This window comes from Pogoniulus pusillus, chromosome 6 (assembly GCF_015220805.1).
Source record: "Pogoniulus pusillus isolate bPogPus1 chromosome 6, bPogPus1.pri, whole genome shotgun sequence".
NCBI classification, from domain to species: domain Eukaryota; kingdom Metazoa; phylum Chordata; class Aves; order Piciformes; family Lybiidae; genus Pogoniulus; species Pogoniulus pusillus.
Window position 1 is genome coordinate 582119 of NC_087269.1, and position 20803 is coordinate 602921.

A 20803-nucleotide genomic window follows, 5' to 3' on the forward strand; every position below is an offset into this window, starting at 1 on the left:
GCACCCCCACGGTGCCATCTGAAGCTCAGAGGCTCTGGCTGTGCCCAGCACTGCTTTAGGAGCCACCACCCCCAAGGCTGTCCCAGGCTCTACTCCTGAGGACCAACCCCAGCAGCACTTCGTGCACGGAGGTCCAGGACCAACCCAACAGCTTGAAGCTCCTCTTGCCCCTTCCATGCCCTTTGGTCACACAAGCCCAGAACCCTTAGAGGCTGGAAGGGACCTCCAGAGGTCCTCAAGCCCAAGCAGGACCACGTTAGGGTCCCTCCTTCCCTCCACCCCACCGCTCGTGATGGGACAAAGAGGCAGACCAAGGAGTGGAGGAGATGTTTGGTTTATTGAGGGCTTCAGACCCTTGTGTGTCTCCAGGAGCTTCAGTGGTACCTGTGGGCCAGGGCATGTGCCACCACCCCTACCAGCTTCTGCCAGGTGGCCTGGCTGGCAGGGCCAAAGTCCTTGGGGAAGTGAGCAGCCAGGACGATGATGAGGATATCTCCCAGGATCTGGAGGGGGGAAGGAACCAGGTCAGTGTGGTGCTGAGGACAACTCCCTGCACAGGACCCCGGGGGACCAAGGGTTGGGTGGGAGCCCAGGGAGCTCTGCTGGCTGCTGGAGGATGAGAGCCAAGGGCAGGGGATGGAGGGAACCCAGAGCCAGGGAGGATGAGAGCCAAGGGCAGGGGATGGAGGGAACCTAGAGCCAGGGAGGATGAGAGCCAAGGGCAGGGGATGGAGGGAACCCAGAGCCAGGGAGGATGAGAGCCAAGGGCAGGGGATGGAGGGGACCCAGAGCCAGGGAGGATGAGAGCCAAAGGCAGGGGATGGAGGGGACCCAGAACCAGGGAGGATGAGAGCCAAAGGCAGGGGATGGAGGGGACCCAGAGCCAGGGAGGATGAGAGCCAAAGGCAGGGGATGGAGGGGACCCAGAACCAGGGAGGATGAGAGCCAAGGGGCAGGGGATGGAGGGGACCCAGAACCAGGGAGGATGAGAGCCAAGGGGCAGGGGATGGAGGGGACCCAGAGCCAGGGAGGGTGAGATCTAAGGGACAAAGGATGGAGGGGACCCAGAGCCAGGGAGGATGAGATCTAAGGGACAAAGGATGGAGGGAACCTCAACCCCAGCCACCACCTCAGCCTCCTCCTCCCACTTCTCTCCAAGCCTGCAGGAACCTCCAGGATCTCAGAAGCCTCTCCCTAGACGTTGGCCCTGACCCCTTCAGAACCTGAAGCTTGGCATCCCCTTGGTGCCACCAGAGGACCAAACCTCCTCCTCCTCTGCCCTAGCTTCCACCCAAGCCACCTCCTCTCTTGTCTGCTGCATTGATGCTGCTCATCTGGAACCCTCCAGGCACCAAGATGCACCTCAGGATGCAGGTAGAGGTCAAACCCCCACCCTGGAGCTCAGGGCTCCACGTGGAGCTTCTCACAGTGCCTCCAAGGTTCTCCTCTTGTTGGAGGCCCCAAAGGTCCCCTCAGCACCTCCCTCCCTACCCTTCTGCCTCTTCCAGCTCATGCAGGACCTTCCTCTGGGCTCCTTCCTTCTCTCCCCCACCAGATCTCCTCCCAACACCTTCCCCTCCCTGCTGCTCTCCTCAAGCTGAGACCTTTCCCCTCAGCAGTGCCCCCCCAAAGACTCCTCCAAACTCTTCTCGCTCCAGCACCCAAAAGGAGGACTCCACAACCTCCCTGGGCAGCTTGGGCCAGGCTTTGGGCACCCTCAAAGCCATGAAGTTCTTGCTCAGCTTCAGCTGGAAGCAATTCTGGTGCCATCATAAGGCCCCAGGAAGAGCCCAGGAGGTGTAGGTGCCCAGCTGGTGCTGGTGGTGCCAGGAGCACCCCCCCAGGGCTGAGCCTCCAGGCAGGGACTCACCCTGAAGTTCTCAGGGTCCACGTGGAGCTTGTCACAGTGCAGCTCAGACAGCTTGGAGTAGGTGGCCTTGATGTTGTCCAGGTTCTTGATGGCCTCCCCGAAGGAGGTCAGCACCTTCTTGCCATGGGCTCGCACCTTGGGGTTGCCAAGGATGGCAGTGGGGCTGGAGAGGTTGCCAAAGGAGGAGAAGAACCTCTGGGTCCAGGGGTAGACAATCAGCAGCCTGCAAGGAGGGGGAGAGGTGGTTGGAGATGGAGATGGTCAAAGTCTTGGAGGTGATGGAGGCCAAGCACGGCCCCAGCCCTGCCCCAGCACCACCCACCCACGGCCCCAGCACCACAGCTCCCAACCCCTCCAGCCATGGCCACTGCACCACTGCCCTGGGCAGCCTGGCACAGGCCTGGGCAAGCCTCCAGGGGCACAGAGTGCTCCTCAGGCACAAGCTCCACCTGCCCTGGCACAGCCTGAGCCCATCTCCTCTGGGCACAGCCCTCAGCACAGAGCTTGGCCCCAGCTGGCTCCAGGCTGCTGCCAGGCAGCAGAAGGCTGAGGCTGGTGCTGAGGAGCAGCAGAGGCAGCAGCAGGGCACTGCTTGGCCACAGCCAGGGGTGCCAGGGAGCTGCAGAGCCCCACAAGGGCTGCCCTCAGCCTCCTCTGCTGCAGCCTCAGCCCTGCCCCAGCTCCCTCAGCCGCTCCTGCTCAGGGCTGCCAAGCAGTGCTCCTGCCAAGCCCTGGCCGGGCTGGAGCTGAGGAGGTCCCCAGCAGCTTGGCACCCACCTGGCCAGGGCCTCAGCACCACATTCCTCCACGTTGACCTTGGCCCAGACGCTGCTGATGAGCTGCTTCTCCTCTGCTGTCCAATGCACCATGGTGCTGGCGGCGCTGGGGGGTGCTGGGGGCTGGAGCTGTGCTCAGGAGCCTGAGGGGGACCCAAAGCCTGGAGCTGAGCTGCAGCCCCTCAGGGGCTGGAGGCTTTTTATCCTCTGCTGCCAGCTCCTCCCCGCGCCCCAGGGGCACTGCCGAGGTGGGCAGGGGTCCCAGCAGCGGGGGGGGGTTGGTGTCTGCAGGCAGTGGTCAGCCTGCAGAGGTGTGGTCTGGCCAGAGAAGGTCCTTGCCAGGCAGGCTCAGGACACAATCAGCTTCTTATCTCCTGCTCCATCCCTGCCTTGAGGCCTCCTGCTTCAGGGGACAGCCTTGGGTGTCCCCCCCCAGCAGACACCCCCCGGGGGGGAGGCTCCTCCACACCAGCATCAGCCCAAGTGTGGAGCCCTCAGCCAGGGCCTCAAGGGATGCTCCTCTGGCTTAGGAGGGCTCCAGTGGGGACCTCCTGAGGGGGTTCAATGGAGACCTCCTGGAGGGGTTCAGTGGAGACCTCTTGGAGGGGTTCAATGATGACCTCCTGAAGGTGCTCAGTGGAGACCTCCTGGAGGGGTTCAGTGGAGACCTCCTGGAGGGGTTCAGTGGAGACCTCCTGAAGGTGCTCAGTGGAGACCTCCTGGAGGGGTTCAATTGTGATCTCCTGAAGGTGCTGAATGGAGACCTCCTGGAGTTCTTCATCCCTTTTTGAGGATCTCTGCCTGGCTTAGGAACTTCTCAGACCCTTCCCAGGATCCCCCCAACATGGTTGGGACCCAGGAGAGAGCTGGGGACAGAGTTTGGAGCAGCAGCTGCTGGGGCAGAGCAGAGCAGGGAGGGTTTGGACCTCAAAGAGGAGAGTTTGAGGGGCAGGATCCCCTTTGCCCCCCTCCAAGGCACCTCCAAGGTGAGGATGGCAGAGCCCAGAACCAGGCAGTGGGCAGAGGTGGTCCTCAGGTGGTGCCCACTGGGAGCCTCTCCTGTCTCACAGCAGTGGCACAGGGCTTGAACAGAGGCAACCTCTCGACCAGCTGGGAGCCTCCACGAGCTGAGAGCCCTCCAGGCCTGCAGCAGAGCCCAGGTGCCCAGGGGTCATTGTTCCACCCAGAGAAGGTCTCTCAGGGCCCTGGCAGCAGCATCAGGCTGGGCCCTGATAAGGAAATGTGGAGCAGAAGCTGCCTGGTGGAGATAAAAGCTTCATGGTGGTGGCCAAGCCCCAGCCCCAGCTCCTCATCATGGTCTACCTCCCTCCTCTCTCAAGGGATGAAGGACTTCAGGTGGTCTCCACTAAGCACCTTCAGGAGGTCTCCACTGAGCACCTCCAGGAGGTCTCCACTGAACCCCTCCAGGAGATCTCCACTGAGCACCTCCAGGAGGTCTCCACTGAGCACCTCCAGGAGGTCTCCATTGAACCCCTCCAGGAGGTCCTCACTGAGCACCTTCAGAGATGAGGTCCATGAGGAGGAACCTCAGCTCCAGGTCCCTCCACAGAGCCACCACAGATGAGGTCCACCAAGAGGAGGAACTTCAGCTCCTGGCACCAAGCTTTGACCCCCTTCAAGATCTGCACCTCAGCCTCAGCACCAGCCTCAGCCTTCTGCTGCCTGGCAGCAGCCTGGAGCCAGCTGGGGCCAAGCTCTGTGCTGAGGGCTGTGCCCAGAGGAGATGGGCTCAGGCTGTGCCAGGGCAGGTGGAGCTTGTGCCTGAGGAGCACTTTGTGCCCCTGGAGGCTTGCCCAGGCCTGTGCCAGGCTGCCCAGGGCAGTGGTGCAGTGGCCATGGCTGGAGGGGCTGGCAAGGGGCAGAGCTGTGGTGCTGAGGCCATGGGTGGGTGGTGCTGGGCAGGGCTGGGGCCATGTTTGACCTTCATCCCCTCCAAGCTCTCTTCCCACCCAGCCCATCCCATGCCCTCACCAGGTTGGCCAAGGTGAGTTTGGGATTTGTTTCTCTTCAGGAGGAAGAGGAAGGATGAGAGAGGCCACAGAGCATGGAGGAGCTGCAGAGCAGAGCTGGATGCTCCCAGCAGCAGCAGGAGGAGGAGGAGGAGGAGGAGGACCTCATTGTCCTGGGGCTCATCTCCCATGGCAACACCAAGGACGTTCTGAGCTGTTCCTCCTGCTCCAACAAACAGCCCAAAATAGCTCAGAGCTGCAGGGCAGGTGGAGGTCTCCTTGCCCCTGGGGCTGGACCTCTGCTTTCAAAGGCCATCTTTAACCCTTGGTAGCCTTCAGGCCTCACCCCCACCCACCCCCACCCACCCCCAGGAGGTGTGGAGAGGGCCTGGGAGCCTGCCCTGGGCTTTGCCTGCTGCCTTGGTTGGCTTTGGTTGGTCTTGAGGCTTTGGCTCTTGAGGCTTTGATGCTGCTGCCAGAGGTCTCCTGGGGGGGTCAGATTGGGGTCTTGAGTGGCATCAGCTGGGGGGGGCTGAGGGCAACAGAGGTGCCCAGAGGACCTCCAGGGCAGGGCAGGAGATGTGAGCTGAGCCTCCTGGAGCCCTGGGAGCACAGTTGGAGATGATCTTGGAGGGGTGATCGAGGCTAAACATGGACCTCAGCACCACCCACCCATGGCCTCAGCACCACAGCTCCCAACCCCTCCAGCCATGGCCACTGCACCACTGCCCTGGGCAGCCTGAGCCCATCTCCTCTGGGCACAGCCCTCAGCACAGAGCTTGGCCCCAGCTGGCTCCAGGCTGCTGCCAGGCAGCAGAAGGCTGAGGCTGGTGCTGAGGAGCAGCAGAGGCAGCAGCAGGGCACTGCTTGGCCACAGCCAGGGGTGCCAGGGAGCTGCAGAGCCCCACAAGGGCTGCCCTCAGCCTCCTCTGCTGCAGCCTCAGCCCTGCCCCAGCTCCCTCAGCTGCTCCTCACAGCTCCTGCACAGCCTCCTCCTGCTCCTCCACACCCTTGCCCAGCTCTGCTGCCCTGCTCTGTGCCCTGCCCCAGCCCCTCCAGCTGCTCCTGCCACTGCTGTGCCCAGCTCTGCTGCCAGCCTTTGAGATGCCTCCAAGTCTGCACCAGCTCTAGAGCAGGCTCAGCCTTGAGAGACCTTTCTGGGGCTCCCCAGCTGTGTCCTGAGTCTCCAGCACGTTGGAGCAGCTCCTCCAGGGCAGAAGTTGCCCATGGGGAAGGAGAAGGCTTCAGGAGCATCCCCAGGCCTCAGCACCCCAGACCCACACCCAACTATCAAACAGCTGAGGGGCTTGGTGGGACCTCAGCACCACCTGTATCAGCCCTGGGCAGGCTGTGCTGGCTCCACGCCCTGGCAGCCCAGCAGCAGATTAGCTCCACACCGCCCTGGCTGCAAGCAGAGATAAGCCCCACACCTCCACACCCCCTCCAGGCTGCCACAAGGGCTTTGCTGCCCGTGGGGTGAGGAGAAATAGGGCTGGGGATGGGGAGGGGGGGTCTGGTTCTGCTGCCTCCTGCTCCGTGGGCAGCTGCACCTCCATCCACTCCTCCATCCCTACCTCCATCCAACTCTCCATCCTCAACTCCATGCACACCTCCATCCTCTCCTCCATCCACACCTCCACCTACTCCTTCATTCATGCCTCCATGCCCACCTCCATCCACACCTTCACCTACTCCTTCATCCACACCTCCATCTACTCCTTCATCCACACCTCCATGCACACCTTCACCTACTCCTTCATCCACACCTCCAACTACTCCTTCATCCACACCTCCTTCCACACCTTCACCTTCTCCTCCTTCCACACCTTCACCTTCTCCTCCTTCCACACCTTCACCTTCTCCTCCTTCCACACCTTCACCTACTCCTCCTTCCACACCTTCACCTTCTCCTCCTTCCACACCTTCACCTTCTCCTCCTTCCACACCTTCACCTACTCCTCCTTCCACACCTTCACCTTCTCCTCCATCCACTCCTTCATCCACACCTCCATCTACTCCTCCATCCACACCTTCACCTGCTCCTCCATTCACCCCTTCATCCACACCTCCACCTACTCCTCCATCCCCACCTACAGCCATTCTTGTACCCAGCCTGAGATCAGGACTGGTTTGGGCTGGAGACACCTTCCATCCTCAGAGGCCATGGAAGGGGTTAGGTTGGGTTGAGTTGGGTTGGAGGCACCTTCCAAGGTGATGGAGTCATGGAATGGGTTGGAGGCAACCTCAGAGGTCATGGGATGGGTTGGGCTGAATGAACCTTCCAAGGTGATGGAGTCATGGAAGGGGTTGGGCTGAAGGCAGCTTCAGAGGTCATAGAAGGGGTTGAGTTGGGCTGTGTTGGAGACATCTTCTAAGGCCATGGCATGGGTTGGGCTGAAGGCACCTTCCAAGGTCATCTACTCCAACCCCCTGCAGCCCAAACCCCCTGCCCTGGGCTGCTGCCAGCCAGAGGGCAGCTGCCAACCTCTCTGGCTGCCCTGGCACAGGCTCTGCCCAGCCTTATACTGAAGAACTTCTCCCTTCACCTACCAAACCTCTCCATGTTGACTTCCAAAGCCTCCCCCTTGGCCTGCCCCAGCAGCTCCTGCTCCAACCTCTGTGCCCAGCTCTCTCCTGGGCCCCTTCCAGCCCTGCCAGGCCCCCACAAGGTGTCCCTGGAGCCTGCTCCGGGCTGGGCACCCCCAGCTGTGCCAGCCTGGCCTGCCAGCAGAGGGCTGCCAGCCCTGCCAGCATGGCTGTGGCCTGCTCTGGCCCTGCCCCAGCAGCTCCCTGCCTGTGCTGAGCCCCCAGAGCTACCCCAGCCCTGCAGCTGCCATCTCCTCCAGCCTGGCTGGACCCCAGAGGCTGTCCCTACCCTTAGCCTTGCTGCCCCTCCTGAGCCTGCCCTGCTCCCCCTCCTTGGGATGCTTCCTGCCCCTCAGCTGCCCCCAGCCCAGCACTCAGCCTTGGTGCCACCTCCCAGCTGGTCAAGAGGTTGCCTCTGTCCAAGCCCTGTGCCACTGCTGTGAGACAGGAGAGGCTCCCAGTGGGCACCACCTGAGGACCACCTCTGCCCACTGCCTGGTTCTGGGCTCTGCCACCCTCACCTTGGAGGTGCCTTGGAGGGGGGCAAAGCTGCTGAGTCACCCTGGGCTGTGCCAGCTCAGCTGCAGCAGGGGGGGCTGTGGTGGGCAGATAAGTTGAGGCAGGCAAACAGGAGCCTGCCTGGGCACAGATAAGGCCTCGGGGCCAAGGAGATGACTCCCAGCACTTTCTGCTGAGTCAGAGTCATGACGAGGCAAAAATAAAGGTCTTCAGCTGGAGCATGGCTTTGGGGGGGGGGGGGAGAGTGGGGGAGGTTAATTCTTGCTCAGCAGAACTTGTTTGCTGCTGCTGCTGCTGCTTCCTCCTCCACCCCCCAGGAGTCCACAGCTCCCAGCTCCTCCTCTCCATCCTCCTTCCTAGAGGAAGGTGCTCAGAGGACCAAAGTCTTCCTCAGCTCCCATACAGCAGGATCCACATGGGGGGCTTGGGTGCTGAGCAGCAGATGTGGTGCTGAGGGACATGGAGCAGGCTCCTCAGGGGGTGGTTGGATGCTGAGCAGCAGCTGTGGAGCTGAGGGACATGGAGCAGGCTCCTCGGGGGGTGGTTGGATGCTGAGCAGCAGATGTGGAGCTGAGGGACATGGAGCAGGCTCCTGGGGGGTGGTTGGATGCTGAGCAGCAGATGTGGTGCTGAGGGACATGGAGCAGGCTCCTGGGGGGTGGTTGGATGCTGAGCAGCAGATGTGGTGCTGAGGGACATGGAGCAGGCTCCTCAGGGGGTGGTTGGATGCTGAGCAGCAGCTGTGGAGCTGAGGGACATGGAGCAGGCTCCTCGGGGGGTGGTTGGATGCTGAGCAGCAGATGTGGTGCTGAGGGACATGGTTCAGCACCAGGCAAGCAGAACTGCAGGCAGGGAGCAAGGTGCTGGCAGCCAAAGTGGCAGCAGAGGATATGTGCCCCTGTGCCTGAGGGGTGATGGAGGCCAAGCACGGCCCCAGCCCTGCCCCAGCACCACCACCCATGGCCTCAGCACCACAGCTCAGCCCCTTGCCAGCCCCTCCAGCCATGGCCACTGCACCACTGCCCTGGGCAACCTGGCACAGGCCTGGGCAAGCCTCCAGGGGCACAAACAGCTTCTCCACAGCCTTCTCCTGCTCCTCCACACCCTTGCCCAGCTCTGCTGCCCTGCTCTGTGCCCTGCCCCAGCCCCTCCAGCTGCTCCTGCCACTGCTGTGCCCAGCCCTGCCCCCAGCCTGCCAGCTGTGGCCTCCCCAGTGCCCAGCCCAGGGGCACCATCCCTGCCCTGCTCCTGCTGCCCACACCACTGCTGCTCCATGCCAGGCTGCTGCTGCCCTCCTTGCCCACCTGGGCACCCCCTGGCTCCTCTCCAGCTGCTGCCACCAACCCCCCCAGAGTCATGGAAGGCTTTGGGCTGAAGGCATCTTCAGAGATGATGGAGCCATGGGATGGGTTGGGCTGAAGGCACCTTCCAAGGCGATGGAGCCATGGGATGGGTTGGGCTGAAGGCACCTTCCAAGGTGATGGAGCCATGGGATGGGTTGGGTTGGAAGCCACTTCCACGCAGCACTGCAGGTGTGCTTCTCCCTCCAGCTGCTGCTCCCCCTCCGGAGATGCCACCCGGGAGTTGCCTGCTCCTGGCCCGGTGGTCCTGGCAGCCCGGCAGGTCCAGCAGGGCGAGCCCCAGGCAGCCTCTCCCCCATCCCGCAGCACCCAAGGTCCTTGCAGCTCTGCCCCACTCCTGCCAGGTGCCCCGCGGGGGCTGCGGAGCGCGGCTGGAGCCTGCCCCCTGCTGGGCGCTGCCGGTGCCAGCTGCTGCAGCCTCTGCCCCCCGCGGGCGGCGTGGGCAGCTCCTGCTCCACGCCAGGAGGTGCTGCGCCTTGGGGGGGCTCTTTGGAGGCCACGAAGCGAATCCGTGCGGGCTGCGCAGGTTGCTCCCCGCCCGCTGCAACCTGCTGCGCAGGGGCTGCGTGGGGAGGTTGCTGCTCCTTTGCTCCTCCTTCTCCCCTTCTCCTCTCCTCCTCTTCTTCACCTTCTCCTTCTTCTCCTCCTCTTCTCCTTCTCCTTCTTCTCCTCCTCTTCTCCTTCTCCCCTTCTGCCTCTCCTTCTGCCTCTCCTCTGCTTCTTCTCCTTCTCCCCTTCTCCATATCCTCCTCTTCTCCTCCTCTCCTCCTTCTCCCCTTCTGCTCCTCCTTCTGCTTCTTCTCCTCTTCTTCTTCTGCTTCTTCTCTTCTCCTTCTCCATCTCCTCCCCTCCTCCTTCTCCTCTCCCCTTCTCCTCTTCTTCTTCTCTTTTTCTCCTCTTCTTCTCCTTCTCCCCTTCTCCTTCTGCCCCTCCCCTTCTCTTCTTCTCTTCTTTGTCTCCTCATTTCCTCCTCCTCTTTTCCTTCTCTTTCTCCTCTTCTCCTCCTCCTCCAGGAGTCCAGGAGCAAAGTCTCCATGAGAAGGTCCTCACCTCAGTGCCTTACAGGCAGGTGGCTGTGGTTGGAGTTGGAGGCTTGAGGAGCTTCAGCTCCATGTCTGCTCCTCAGGGCTGAGCTGTGGGACAGCAGAGAGGCAGCCATGGGAGATGTCCATCCTTAGGGGGCTTTAGAGGTGCCACCAGGGTGGGACAGCAGAGAGGCAGCCATGGGAGATGTCCATCCTTGGGGGCCTGTACAGGTCCTGGGGCCAGGTTGGGAGGCAGAATGGGGGTGAGAGAAGTCATCCAGCTTGAGACCTCTTGGGGATTTGGGTACCACCAACTGATGCACAGGGAGGGGCACCTGAGGTGTGGGATGTGGTTGTTGATGTGTGCAGAATGGAGAGGACATGGCCAGGATGGAGAGCACCTGGCCAGGATGGAGAGGAGACCTGGATAGGATGGAGAGAACCAGGCCAGGATGGATAGGACCTGGAGAGGACAGAGAAGATCTGGAGCCCAGATCAACCCAACCCACTCCATGACCATGGAAGCTGCCTCCAACCCATTCCATGCTTCCTCCCTGGGTCTCCATCAGCAGCCACTGGGGAGGTGCTCCTGAGCCTTCTTCTTCCCCTGGGTCTCCATCAGCAGCTGCTGGGGAGGTGCTCCTGAGCCTTCTTCTTCCCCTGGGTCTCCATCAGCAGCTGCTGGGGAGGTGCTCCTGAGCCTTCTACTTCCCTGGGCCAGGTTCTCACCACCCTCGACCCCAGATCTAGTCCAAATCCATCCCATTCCCACCCAGCCCCACCCCTGGGCCTGCCCCTCCAGGCCCTGCTCTGAGTCCTTCCCCAGCTTTCCTCTCAGCCCCTTGAAGTCCCCCAAGGCCACCAGAAGGTCTCTCTGCAGTCTCCTCCAGGTTGGACAACCTCAAACTCTCTCAGCCTGGCCTCACCCCAGAGGTGAAGTCTCCACCTGAGGATGACTCCTCCAACATGTAGCCCACGGGGAGGGGTTGGTGGCAGCAGCTGGAGAGGAGCCAGGGGGTGCCCAGGTGGGCAAGGAGGGCAGCAGCAGCCTGGCAGGGAGCAGCAGTGGTGTGGGCAGCAGGAGCAGGGCAGGGATGGTGCCCCTGGGCTGGGCACTGGGGAGGCCACAGCTGGCAGGCTGGGGGCAGGACTGGGCACAGCAGTGGCAGGAGGCGCTGGAGGGGCTGGGGCAGGGCACAGAGCCTGGAGCCAGCTGGGGCCAAGCTCTGTGCTGAGGGCTGTGCCCAGAGGAGATGGGCTCAGGCTGTGCCAGGGCAGGTGGAGCTTGTGCCTGAGGAGCACTTTGTGCCCCTGGAGGCTTGCCCAGGCCTGTGCCAGGCTGCCCAGGGCAGTGGTGCAGTGGCCATGGCTGGAGGGGCTGGCAAGGGGCAGAGCTGTGGTGCTGAGGCCATGGGTGGGTGGTGCTGGGGCAGGGCTGGGGCCATGCTTGGCCTCCACCTCCATGGAGGTCTTCTCCAGCCCAGCCCCAGAGCATCCCAAAGGTCTCCACAGCTGCCCAGCAAGGTCCTCTCCTGGGCTCCTGCTCCTCAACCATTGCTGCCTGGGAGCAGAGGGAGGCAGCCAAGGTGCTGCTGATGCCTCCAGGCCCTGCTGTGCCAAGCAGCAGAAGACCTCACCCCAGAGCTGAGTCACTTGAGCAGCACAACCCAACTTGAGGGACACCCAAGAGCTGAGACCAACCTCCCCAGGAGGTGCTCCTGAGGGGCAGCAAAAGCCCCAGCAGGTGGCAAGTGCCAGGCTGGGTGGTGCCTGAGGACCCAGCCCAGCTGTGCCCACCAGGGGTGGTGCCACCACCCAGCAGCTCCAGAGACCCAACTGGGAGGGCAGAGATCCCTCAGCAAGGTTCTTCTCCTTGGCTTTGAGGTTGGGCTGGAAGTGATGGAGAGATGTGAGGTGGACAAGGCTGGAGGGGGAGCAGGAGAAGGTCTGGACAAGGCTTTGGGGGTGAGCAAGAGCAGGTCTGGACAAGGCTTTGGGGGTGAGCAGGAGCAGATCTGGAGAAGGCTTTGGGGGTGAGCAGGAGAAGGTCTGGACAAGGCTTTGGGGGTGAGCAGGAGAAGGTCTGGACAAGGCTTTGGGGGTGAGCAGGAGCAGGTCTGGACAAGGCTTTGGGGGTGAGCAGGAGCAGATCTGGACAAGGCTCTGAGGGGGAGCAGGAGAAGGTCTGGAGAAGGCTTTGGGGGGTGAGCAGGAGAAGGTCTGGAGAAGGCTTTGGGGGGTGAGCAGGAGAAGGTCTGGACAAGGCTTTAGGGGGTGAGCAGGAGCAGGTCTGGAGAAGGCTCTGAGGGGGAGCAGGAGAAGGTCTGGACCTTGGCACCTCCAAGCAGAATCCTGTTCAGAAGCAACCTCCAGAGGGGCTTTGGTGCCCCCAGTGTGCTATCAGAGCATGGATGCCACCAAAGAAAGCTCTTCTGGACCTCACCTGGACTTCTCCTGAAGGTCTATGTCCAACCAGAGACCTCCCTGGAGGAGACCACCCCCAGGTGCTGCTCGTGGAGGACCTGGTTGCAAGGCTGGCAGAAGTTCAACCTCGTTAGAGACCCCAGGGAAGGGCTCTCAAGTGGCTCCACCTGCTCCAGAAGCTTCTCCTTATAAGGCTGAGCCCAGGAAACTGCTTCCAGGAGTGGTCCTGAGGTCCTGGAGAAGGTCTGGAGCTGCTCTTTTTGGAGGCCTGGTAAGGGACATCTCTGGAGGGAGGTTTGGTGTGGGCCTTGGGGGGCTTCTGCTCAGCCCTCAGGTTGAGATGTCCTCTCCAGCTCCTCAACTGCTGCTTTGGGGGCTTGGTTTGGAGGCTGGGGAGAGCTTCTCCTGCTCCTGGGTGGCTGTGGTGGACCTCAGTGGGTGTTGGGAGGAAGGAGCTCATGGTTAGGTTGGGGGCTTAGGGGCTGCTCTTGGCTGATAGGACCTCCAAAGCACCTCTTGGTGGCCAGAAGAGGCTGAGCTGTGACCATGGGAAGGGTTCCTCAGGTGGGACCTTTGAGGGAGACCTCAGCTGTAGGCTGAGATGTCCTCTCCAGCTCCTCAACTGCTTTTGGAGCTTGGCTTGGGTGGTTTGGAGGCTGGGGAGAGCTTCTCCTGCTCCTGGGTGGCTGTGGTGGACCTCAGTGGGTGTTGATAGGAAGGAACTTGTGGTTGGGTTGGGGGCTTGGAGGCTCTTGTTGGTGTTTTGGGGTTGTGGCTTTGGGAGTAGACCCCTCCTGAGGTCCTGTCAGCCAGAAGAGGTTGAGATGTGACCATGGGAAGGGTTCCTCAGGTGAGACCTTCAAAGGAGACCTCAGCTGTAGGTTGAGATGTCCTCTCCAGCTCTAAGAAGAGGCTTCCATGTACAAGTAGATGACCTCAGAAGGTCCCTTCCAGCTAAGGAGACCTCCAAGCAGAGGTCCTGCTCAGAAACACCCTCCAGGGGGGCTTTGGTGCCCCCAGGGTGCCATCAGACCATGGATGCCACCAAAGAAAGCTCTCCTGGACCTCACCATGAGGGTGTTGAGACCCTGGCTGAGGTTGCTCCATCCCTGGAACCCTTCCTGCTCAGCTTGGTGGAGGCTTTGAGATGGTCCCTGGAGGAGATGACCTCAGAAGGTCCTTTCCAACCCATTCCAGAGGCTGGGAAGGTCCTCAGGAGACATTTGGCTCCTGCTGCTGCCCAACCACCTCCATCCTCTTCCAACCTGGGCTTTGGGAAGTGACCTCCAGACCTCAGCAAGGGCTTGGCCAACCTCAGCTCTTGCCCATCCTGCTTGTGACCTCCCCCAGACCTCCCCCACCCAGCTCCCTGCCCTCCTGGCGCTGTCTCCACAGCTCCTCCAGCCCTGCCCATGGCGCTGCTGCAGCTGCTGCTGGTGCTGGCTGCTGCCAGCCTGGCAGTGCCCACCAGGGACTCCCTGCTCAACGTCTGCATGGATGCCAAGCACCACAAAACCCAGCCCGGCCCCGAGGGGGAGCTCCATCGCCAGGTAGGGCTCTGGGGGCACTGCCTGGGCGGGTCCTGTCCCTCTCCCCCATGGCTCCTCCTGCTCCCTCCTCTTGGTCCCCTTCCCTCCCTCCCTCCTCTTGATGGTCTCCACCGGGGACCTCCCTGGGTCTCCTCCTCCCCCCTCCCGTCGGGGGACCCCTCCATATCTCCTGCCTGCCATCGGGACCCCCCCATCGGGGACCCTCCTCCCATATCTCCTCCTCCTGCCCGGCCCTCTCCCTCCCCCACCCGGGACCTCTCCCACATCTCCTCCTGGCCCGACCCCCCCCTCATATCTCCTGGCACCCCCCTCGAGGGACACCCCCCCCCCCCATATTTCCTCCTCCTCCTGTCCTCCTTTCAGGACCTCTCCATATCTCCTTCTCTTGCTTCCCCCACCCAGGGACCCCCTCCCATATAGTCTCCTCCTCCTGGCTTCTCCCACCCCGCGAGGGAGGAGATGGATCCCAGCCTGGCCTCGGGGCGGGTGGGAGCGGGAATGGATCCCTGCTGCTGGTCCTGGCTGATGCTCCCGGGGGGGTGGGAATGGATCCCTGCTGCTGGTCCTGGCTGATGCTCCCGGGGGGGTGGGAATGGATCCCTGCTGCTGGTCCTGGCTGATGCTCCCGGGGGGGTGGGAATGGATCCCTGCTGCTGGTCCTGGCTGATGCTCCCGGGGGGGTGGGAATGGATCCCTGCTGCTGGTCCTGGCTGATGCTCCCGGGGGGGTGGGAATGGATCCCTGCTGCTGGTCCTGGCTGATGCTCCCGGGGGGGTGGGAATGGATCCCTGCTGCTGGTCCTGGCTGATGCTCCCGGGGGGGTGGGAATGGATCCCTGCTGCTGGTCCTGGCTGATGCTCCCGGGGGGGTGGGAATGGATCCCTGCTGCTGGTCCTGGCTGATGCTCCCGGGGGGGTGGGAATGGATCCCTGCTGCTGGTCCTGGCTGCCTCCTGCCCTCGGGGTGAGAGCATCCAACCACTGCTCCTCTCCACCCTCCCAGGGGGGTCTCTGACCTCCTCCTGCTGCCCTCAACTTTTTGACCCCCCAAGAGTTTGCTGGGGGAGGGGGGGATCAAACCACCTCCTTGCCCCTCGAGGGTCCACCTTAGGCTGGTGGCATCCACAGCACCGTGTCCTGCTGCGTGCCCCCCCTGAGCCGGTCCCTGCCTGCCCTCCCTGCTGCAGTGCTCCCCGTGGAAGGACAATGCCTGCTGCACTGCCAACACCACTGCAGAGGCTCACAAGGACCAGTCCAACCTCTACCACTTCAACTGGAACCACTGTGGGGTGATGCCCCCCAAGTGCAAGCGCCACTTCATCCAGGACACCTGCCTCTATGAGTGCTCCCCCAACCTGGGGCCCTGGATTGACCAGGTAGGACCTGAGGGAGACCCCCCCCCGGGGTGATGTGGGGCACCAGGACCCCCCATTTATAGCTTGGTCCTCCAGGTGGGAGACCTGGGATGAGCTTTCCCTGCGTGGGAATGGGTCCAGGGGCTGGCAACTTGAGGAGCTCTGAGGTCTAAGCTACGACTCTGGGTCGGGAGGGAGAGTTTGGGGGTGGGGAAGCTCCTGAAGGGCAAGGAGAGAGCAAAGGGGGGAGGGGATCCTGACCCCGGGGGGAGGGACAAGCTCCTGCAGCAGCACAGCTGATACTGGGGAGCAGCTGCCAGCAGAAGGTGCTGGGGGGGCACAAGGAGGTGCCCAAGAGCCAGCAAGGTGGCCCTAGGGGGCATGGAGGAGCTCCTCCTGGCACTGCTGTGCCCAGCCCTGCCCTCAGCCTACCAGCTGTGGCCTGCCCAGGGGCACAAGCCCTGCCCTGCTCCTGCTGCCCTCCTTGCCCACCTGGGCATCCCCTGGCTCCTCTCCAGCTGGCAGAGAGGCCTGGCACAGGCTGCTCAGAAGTTGTGGCATCTCCTTCTGTGCAGAGCTTCCACCCCCCTTGGCCATAGTGCCCCTGGGCAAAGCTGCTGTGGGTACCCCAGGACTGGCTGAGCTCCAGAGCTCCCTTCCCACCAGCACCACCAGGCTGGCACCCTATGGTGCCCCCATGGAAGGCACCAAGAGAGGCTTCTTGGCCAAGGAGGTCGGAGTTTGCTCCTCATGGGTCCTGGTCCCTGTTGCTTGCCAGGCTGACAGCAGCTGGCGCCGGGAGAGGATCCTCCATGTGCCACTCTGCCAGGAGGACTGCCACGAGTGGTGGGAGGACTGCAAGGACTTTGTCACCTGCAAGGAGGACTGGCACAAGGGCTGGAACTGGGCCACAGGTAGGTGGCACAGCGTGGGGCATCTCCTCAGCCTGCCTGGAGAGGCTGCTGCCAGGGTGGTGGCTCTGCCAGGGCGGCCAAGCCACCAGCCCAGCAGCTGGTGGGTGCCAGGGCATGGGTGAGATGCCCCAGAGCCAGCACCCAGCAGTGGTGGTGAGCAGTGGGCTGGTGGCTGTGGCCCTGGTGGGTGCCCAGCTCCAGGTGGGTGCTTTTGTGTGGGGGTGGTGCCAGGCTCCAAGTGGGTGCTTCTAAGGGGCGGGAGTGCCCAGCTCCAGGTTGGCTCTTCTGGCAGGGGGGAGGGGGCCCTAGCTCTGAGTGGGTGCTTCTGGTTGGGGGTGAGAGGATGCCCGACTCTGGGTTGGCACTTCTGGGCATGGAGGGTGTCCTGCTCTGAGTTGGCATCCTGGGGGGAGTGGTGCCTGGCTCCAAGTGGTGCCCAGCCCCTGGTTGGGAGTGCCTCTGGTTGGGGGTGCCTGGCTCCCAGAGGTGCCCATTCCTTGGTTGGGGTGCTCCTGGTTAGGGATGCCTGGCTCTGGGTTGGTGCCCCTGGTTAGGGATGCCTGGCTCTGGGTTGGTGCCCCTGGTTAGGGATGCCTGGCTCTGGGTTGTGCCCGGCTCTGGGTTGGTGCCCCTGGTTAGGGATGCCTGGCTCTGGGTTGTGCCCAGCTCTGGGTTGCTGCCCCTGGTTAGGGATGCCTGGCTCTGGGTTGCTGCCCCTGGTGAGGGAGGGGTGCCTGGCTCTGGGTTGTGCCCAGCTCTGGGTTGGTGCCCCTGGTTAGGGATGCCTGGCTCTGGGTTGTGCCCAGCTCTGGGTTGCTGCCCCTGGTTAGGGATGCCTGGCTCTGGGTTGCTGCCCCTGGTGAGGGAGGGGTGCCCGGTTCTGGGTTGTGCCCAGCTCTGGGTTGGTGCCCCTGGCTGTGGATGCCTGGCTCTAGGTTGTGCCCAGCTCCGGGTGGGCACTCCTGGGGCGGGGAGTTGCCAGCTCTGAGCGGTGCTTGGGTGCCACAAGCATTCAGCTGTAGGTGAGCCTATGGGTGCGGTGCTCCCGGCTGACGATGCCCTTCCCCGTGCCAGGCACCAACCGCTGCCCCTGGGGCACCACCTGCAGACCCTTCAGCGTGGTGTTCCCGCGGCCGCAGGACCTGTGCGAGAAGATCTGGTCCCACTCGTACCGCTACAGCCGTGCCCGCAGGGGCAGCGGGCGCTGCATCCAGCTCTGGTTCGACCCTGCCCGGGGCAACCCCAACGCCCTGGTGGCCAAGTACTACGCCTGGCAGCGCAGGGGCAGCGGGGGGAGGGCAGCTCCTGCCCCCGGCGGGGACGAGCAGCCGCCGCAGCCGGGCAGTGCCAGCGCTGCCCTCCCGCAGCCTTGGCTGCTCCTCTGGCAGCTCCTGCGCCTCGTGGGCAGCTTTTGAGAGCGGGGGGAGGGTCTGGGGGGGCAGAGATGCTCCCCCTGAAGGGATGCTGGGCTCGGGTTGAGCACTTTGGGGTCTCCCCTTCCCCCCCTCTAGTCGGGGCTCCTCTTCTTCCTCCCTCCTCTGGCCACGGCTTATGTTTGGGGTCTCTCTCCCTCCCTTCTCTGCTGGGGGCTCCCTCCCCTCCCTCTCCCCCTCCTCGTTCTGTTGGGGGTGTCCCTCCCTTCCCCCTCCCCCCCGTTCTGTTGGGGGTCTCCCTCCCCTCCCTTCCCCCTGTGGTTCCCCTTTAGACTTTCCCCCCTCTGGCCATGGCTCACTTCAGGTCTCCCTCCCTGCCTGTGACTCCCCCGTTTGGGGGTCTCCTCCTCCCCCTTCTGGCCATGGCTGCCCCTTTTGGGGGTGTCCCCCTCCCTCCCAGCAGCTTTTGAGGCCCCGAAGGGTGCAGGTGACAATAAAATCCTCTTCTGAGCCAACCCTGCCCTGGTGGAGGTCAATGGAGGAGGCAAAGCTCCTCCAAGGGCGGGGCTGGGCTAGGTGGGGTTGGGGTCCCCAGGGATGGCTCCTGGAGGGGGTGGTCCTCATTGTTGGGGGGTGGGGAGTGGCTCCTGGAGGTGGCAGTGGTCTTTTGGGGGTGGAAGGGTGGATGTTGGTGGGGGTGGTCCTAGTTTGGGAGTGGGAGAGTGGTGTCCCCCCCTTTTCCCCTCCTCTGATGGGGACCTTCCCCCCCCTTCTTTTTCTGGGGACCTCCTTCCCCTTTTTCTCCTCTGCTGGGGACCTGACCCTCCCCTTCCTCCTCCTCTTCCTCCTCCCTGCCCATGACTCTGCATCTTCTCCCCCCCCCCCTCATTTCCTGATGACCCAAACCCAATTAGCAGCGATTTGGCTTCTTCCCCCACCCCTGGGCCCCCTCCCCCCACCGGCTGGAGGCTCCACCTCAGCCTCCAACCCATCTCCTCCTGCTGCCCTTCAGGGGCTGGGCAGGTGCCCATGGAGAGCAACCACAGGGGCTGAGATCTTCCACCCCCCAGCCCCGAGGCTTAATTAGGTCATTAATTAAGGCCCTGCTCTCTCTGCAGGGTTATGGATCAGGTCTCAGGTTGCCAGAGCTGATGGGCTGGGCTGGAGCTGCTGATGGCAGCTCTGGAGCTGGGCTCAAGTTTCTGCCTCAAATCTCATTTCCAGCTCCAACCTTGACCAGAAATGGTCCTTTGGTGGAGGCCCAGAGGAGCCTCCTCTGGGCTTTGGGGGTTTCTTCCAAGCAGGAATGGGTTGGAAGCATCTTCCAAGGTCATGGAATGGTGGAAAGGGTTGGGTTGGGGACACCTTCAGAGGGCATGGAATAAGGGTTGGGTAGAAGGCACCTTCCAAGGTCATGGAATGGTGGAAAGGGTTGGGTTGGAGGCACCTTCAGAGGGCATGGAATGGTGGAAAGGGTTGGGTTGGAGACACCTTCAGAGGGCATGGAATCAGGGTTGGGTGGAAGGCATCTTCCAAGGTCATGGAATGGTGGAAAGGGTTGGGTTGGAGGCAGCTCCCAATGTCATGGAAGGGGTTGGAGGCAGCTCCAGAGGTCATAGGGTTATGGTTTGGGTTGGAGACACCTTCCAAGGTCATGGAATTATGGAGGGCATTGGGTTGGAGGCACCTTCTGAGGTCGTGGAAGGGGTTGGGTTGGAGGCACCTTCAGGGGCATGGAAGGGGTTGGGTGGGAGGCACCTTCAGGGGGCATGGAAGGGGTTGGGTGGGAGGCACCTTCAGGGGGCATGGAAGGGGTTGGGTGGGAGGCACCTTCAGGGGGCATGGAAGGGGTTGGGTGGGAGGCACCTTCAGAGGTCATGGAAGGGGTTGGGTGGGAGGCACCTTCAGGGGGCATGGAAGGGGTTGGGTGGGAGGCACCTTCAGGGGGCATGGAAGGGGTTGGGTGGGAGGCACCTTCAGGGGGCATGGAAGGGGTTGGGTGGGAGGCACCTTCAGGGGGCATGGAAGGGGTTGGGTGGGAGGCACCTTCAGGGGGCATGGAAGGGGTTGGGTGGGAGGCACCTTCAGGGGGCATGGAAGGAGTTGGGGCTGTGGGACCCTGAGCAGGTGGTGCCCTCCTGTCCCTCTGTGTGCCCATCTCTGTGCCCTCCTGTCCCTGTGTCCCCATGTCCTTGTCCCACTGAGTCTTCATCTCCTCACCTCTGTGTGTCTGTGTGCTGGTGCCAGGTTGGTGCCATGCAGTGCCCTGCGCCCATCCCTCTTCTGCTCTGGTGCCCACTGCTTCCCTCCCCCCCTCCCCGACCCTGGGCACATGGCACCCACTGCCCTGGTTGGCACCAGCCACTGCCCAGCGTCTGGAGCCACCCAAACCTCCTTGTACCCACTGATGCCCATGTGGGGTGAGCAGGGTGCCACTGGCACAGGGTGGCAGTGTTGCCACTGGTGGGCACTGGGCCAGTTTGTTGTGGTTTGAGCTGGGCAGTGGCACAAGGAGGGTAAACACTCCTACAGTGGTGCCCATGCCCAGATGGGCACCCTCTGTCCTCTGAGCCCCCAGCATGGGTGTGGCAAGCAGTACTGAGGGTGCCAGGGCTGTGAGGTGGTGGTGTGGGGCACAGGGTGGGCAAAAAGTAGGCACAGCAGGGGCCTGGGGCGGACATAGGTTGGGCATATTTAGGGCACAGGATGAGCTCAGGGTGGGCACATTTGGGGCATGAGGTTGGCAGAGGAGGGACAAGTCTTGGGCACACTCTGGGTATGAGGTGGGCACATTTGGGCACAAAATGTGCTTAGGTTTGTCATGGGGTGGGCAAAGTCTGGGCATGTTTTGACATGTGGGCACAAAGTGGGCAATTCTGGGCACACTTGGGGCATGGTTTCCATAGGATGGGCAAGAAATGGGCACAGGGCAGGTACACTTTGGGCACAGAATGGGCTCAGGGTTGTCATTGCATAGGTAAATAAAGGGCACAAGGTGGGCATATTCTGGGCATATTTTGGGGCACAGTCTGGGCACAGAATAGGCTCATGGTAGTCATAGGGTAGGCCAAGGATGGGCAC

At 62.7% G+C, this 20803-nt stretch overlaps 2 protein-coding genes and 1 long non-coding RNA gene across 5 annotated transcripts; 2 read left to right on the top strand and 1 right to left on the bottom strand.

The window, feature by feature from the left end:
• Positions 1 to 318: 318 nt before the first annotated feature.
• Positions 319 to 7610, bottom strand: LOC135175820 (hemoglobin subunit epsilon-like). 3 transcript variants are annotated; one of them, XM_064144144.1, is made up of 4 exons: positions 7593 to 7610; positions 2648 to 2789; positions 1871 to 2093; positions 319 to 503 (listed from the first exon to the last, which is right to left on the bottom strand). In XM_064144144.1, exons 2-4 carry the CDS (start codon positions 2737 to 2739, stop codon positions 375 to 377), a joined length of 444 nt encoding a protein of 147 aa, XP_064000214.1. In that variant the 5' UTR covers positions 2740 to 2789; positions 7593 to 7610; the 3' UTR covers positions 319 to 374. The 3 variants fall into 3 exon arrangements, with proteins under 3 accessions (XP_064000214.1, XP_064000213.1, XP_064000212.1); XM_064144143.1 differs by lacking the exon at positions 7593 to 7610 and adding an exon at positions 7167 to 7539; XM_064144142.1 differs by lacking the exon at positions 7593 to 7610 and adding an exon at positions 4639 to 4715.
• LOC135175822 (uncharacterized) lies at positions 441 to 4764 on the top strand. Its single transcript, XR_010302474.1, has 3 exons — positions 441 to 524; positions 1160 to 1374; positions 4679 to 4764. It is a non-coding gene; the product is annotated as an uncharacterized LOC135175822 (long non-coding RNA).
• A 5047-nt stretch (positions 7611 to 12657) lies between the features above and the next one.
• LOC135175814 (folate receptor gamma-like) lies at positions 12658 to 18237 on the top strand. The gene is made up of 5 exons (XM_064144131.1): positions 12658 to 12802; positions 13927 to 14081; positions 15268 to 15456; positions 16214 to 16349; positions 17424 to 18237. The coding sequence occupies exons 2-5, from the start codon at positions 13944 to 13946 to the stop codon at positions 17762 to 17764; spliced, it is 804 nt and encodes a 267-aa protein (XP_064000201.1). The 5' UTR covers positions 12658 to 12802; positions 13927 to 13943; the 3' UTR covers positions 17765 to 18237.
• Positions 18238 to 20803: the final 2566 nt, after the last annotated feature.

Excerpts from the sequence above, each read along its gene's own strand:
- LOC135175820 (XM_064144144.1), bottom strand. The coding sequence starts at position 2,739 with ATGGTGCATTGGACAGCAGAGGAGAAGCAGCTCATCAGCAGCGTCTGG. Across the intron at positions 2,094-2,647 it reads GGTGCTGAGGCCCTGGCCAG|GCTGCTGATTGTCTACCCCT; the intron begins GTGGGTGCCAAG and ends CCCTCCTTGCAG. Across the intron at positions 504-1,870 it reads TGGACCCTGAGAACTTCAGG|ATCCTGGGAGATATCCTCAT; the intron begins GTGAGTCCCTGC and ends TCCCCCCTCCAG.
- LOC135175814 (XM_064144131.1), top strand. The coding sequence starts at position 13,944 with ATGGCGCTGCTGCAGCTGCTGCTGGTGCTGGCTGCTGCCAGCCTGGCA. Across the intron at positions 14,082-15,267 it reads AGGGGGAGCTCCATCGCCAG|TGCTCCCCGTGGAAGGACAA; the intron begins GTAGGGCTCTGG and ends TCCCTGCTGCAG. Across the intron at positions 15,457-16,213 it reads TGGGGCCCTGGATTGACCAG|GCTGACAGCAGCTGGCGCCG; the intron begins GTAGGACCTGAG and ends GTTGCTTGCCAG.